This window comes from Sinocyclocheilus grahami, unplaced genomic scaffold (assembly GCF_001515645.1).
Source record: "Sinocyclocheilus grahami isolate Dianchi unplaced genomic scaffold, SAMN03320097.WGS_v1.1 scaffold18244.1, whole genome shotgun sequence".
NCBI classification, from domain to species: Eukaryota; Metazoa; Chordata; class Actinopteri; order Cypriniformes; family Cyprinidae; genus Sinocyclocheilus; species Sinocyclocheilus grahami.
The window spans coordinates 2,331-3,902 of record NW_015517024.1 but is presented as its reverse complement, the minus strand read 5'-3'; the positions used below and the strand labels follow the sequence as shown (position 1 = coordinate 3,902).

At 44.1% G+C, this 1,572-nt stretch overlaps 1 protein-coding gene across 1 annotated transcript in view; it reads left to right on the top strand.

The window, feature by feature from the left end:
- Window positions 1-6: 6 nt before the first annotated feature.
- Window positions 7-1,572, top strand: part of LOC107579571 (fascin-like) — a gene marked incomplete at its 3' end in the record, with an annotated part of 3,882 nt that continues 2,316 nt past the window's right edge. The window contains exon 1 of the mRNA XM_016265386.1: window positions 7-276. Coding sequence (XP_016120872.1) covers window positions 162-276 — 115 coding nt within the window. The remainder of the gene's footprint in view (window positions 277-1,572) is intronic.

Sequence of the window (1,572 nt, the reverse complement as noted above, 5' to 3'; positions counted from 1 at the left end):
ATCACATACAGACGTCTGACAACCGGTTCCTGAAGAACGACGGGAGCCTGTCCCAAAACCCTGACAAGAATACGGGGTACACGCTGGAGTTCAGGTCCGGGAAGGTTGCCTTCGGAGACTGCACTGGGAAGTACCTGGCTCCCTCTGGTCCCAGTGGAACCATGAAGTCCGGCAAGAGCTCAAAGGTTGGCAAAGACGAGCTTTTTGTTCTGGAGCAGAGCCACCCTCAAGTGGTCCTCACCGCTGGCAACGACAGGAATGTGTCCACCAGGCAAGGTAAATGGTGCTGCTTTATTGTCAGTTACTAATGTGTTCATCTATGCAACACCAGTCAGGGTTGGTTTCCTATAAATCCTCCGTAATTATCTACATCTCGTTCTTAATAATAGATATTCAACTCTTTTTCTTTTCTTGTGGTTGTGTGGATATGAGGGTGGATGTGGTTGGGTGGATCGTGCAGATGCGGAGAAAAGAAAAATACCATATGCCTTACTTTGATGATCCTGAAATTTGGTGTACTCGCAAATGTTTCCTGGAAATATCATTTTTAATGGTTAGTCTGGTTGTGCATCCAAGCGAGGCTCCTTTTTGCTTCCATTTTTCTGTCTGATGACTCTGTGGGTTACAGTACTCTGGTTATTGTCACAATAGAAATCTGTTAGCCGAGAATGAAATCAATATTCAAGCCCTTGTCTGGAGTTTTGCACAATCATTCTTCTGTATTCCATAACGCCTGTATTTTGGAGAGATCACTGTACTGTAATTAAGTTGAGAGTGAAGGCAATCATTACTGAAAACACCCAGAAGAATTGACCTGAGACTGCCAGACTGAAATAATATATCAAATTATATAGTGGACTGGTGAAATATTGTGCTTTTCAGCATCACCATTACAGCTCCACTAGCCTATTACTGCTGAAAATGAAATGAGATGATCTGCTATGTTTTAATAACTGCTAAATTGAAAGGCATAAATGGCATTAAGAAAGGATGTCTGGGATTTGCTTGGCAATCCTAGCTCTGGTTTACCAGTATTGCTAAATGAGGCAGGACAGTGCCAGTGTGTTGGGCCTGTGCCAGGAGGCACGTGGTCTCTTCAGGTCATGATTGGCTCTTCTAAATGGCCTTTGTTTCTTAGACTTTGCTTCTTTTATGTTTGTTATTAATTTAGCCTTGTGGTAGTGCAAGATTTCATCTGTCCTCAAAAAGCAGTTCATGTGATTTGCTTACAGCAATCTGGACTCAATTATATGATGCACAACATCCAAATCACACGTGATTCATCTTCCATCCAGACCCCACCAGTGCTCATGCTTGCCTAGTTCAAATATTTGCCTTCAGGGATACAATCCTTAGAGGAGTAAGGCTCAATGTTTGTGTCATGTTCCTTTTTAGAGAATTTGTGAGGGGCCCGAGATTTCAGGCGTGTGCTGAGGGTAGAAGGAGAACAAAGACCGCATGCTCTGGGCCCCAGCTCACCATGCAGCCCAGCTGCTGAGAGTCTTTAGGCAGCCCAGCACGCAGAACAATGGAGCCTCGCTATGCACAAGTTTAGCCATTTCAGCACACACA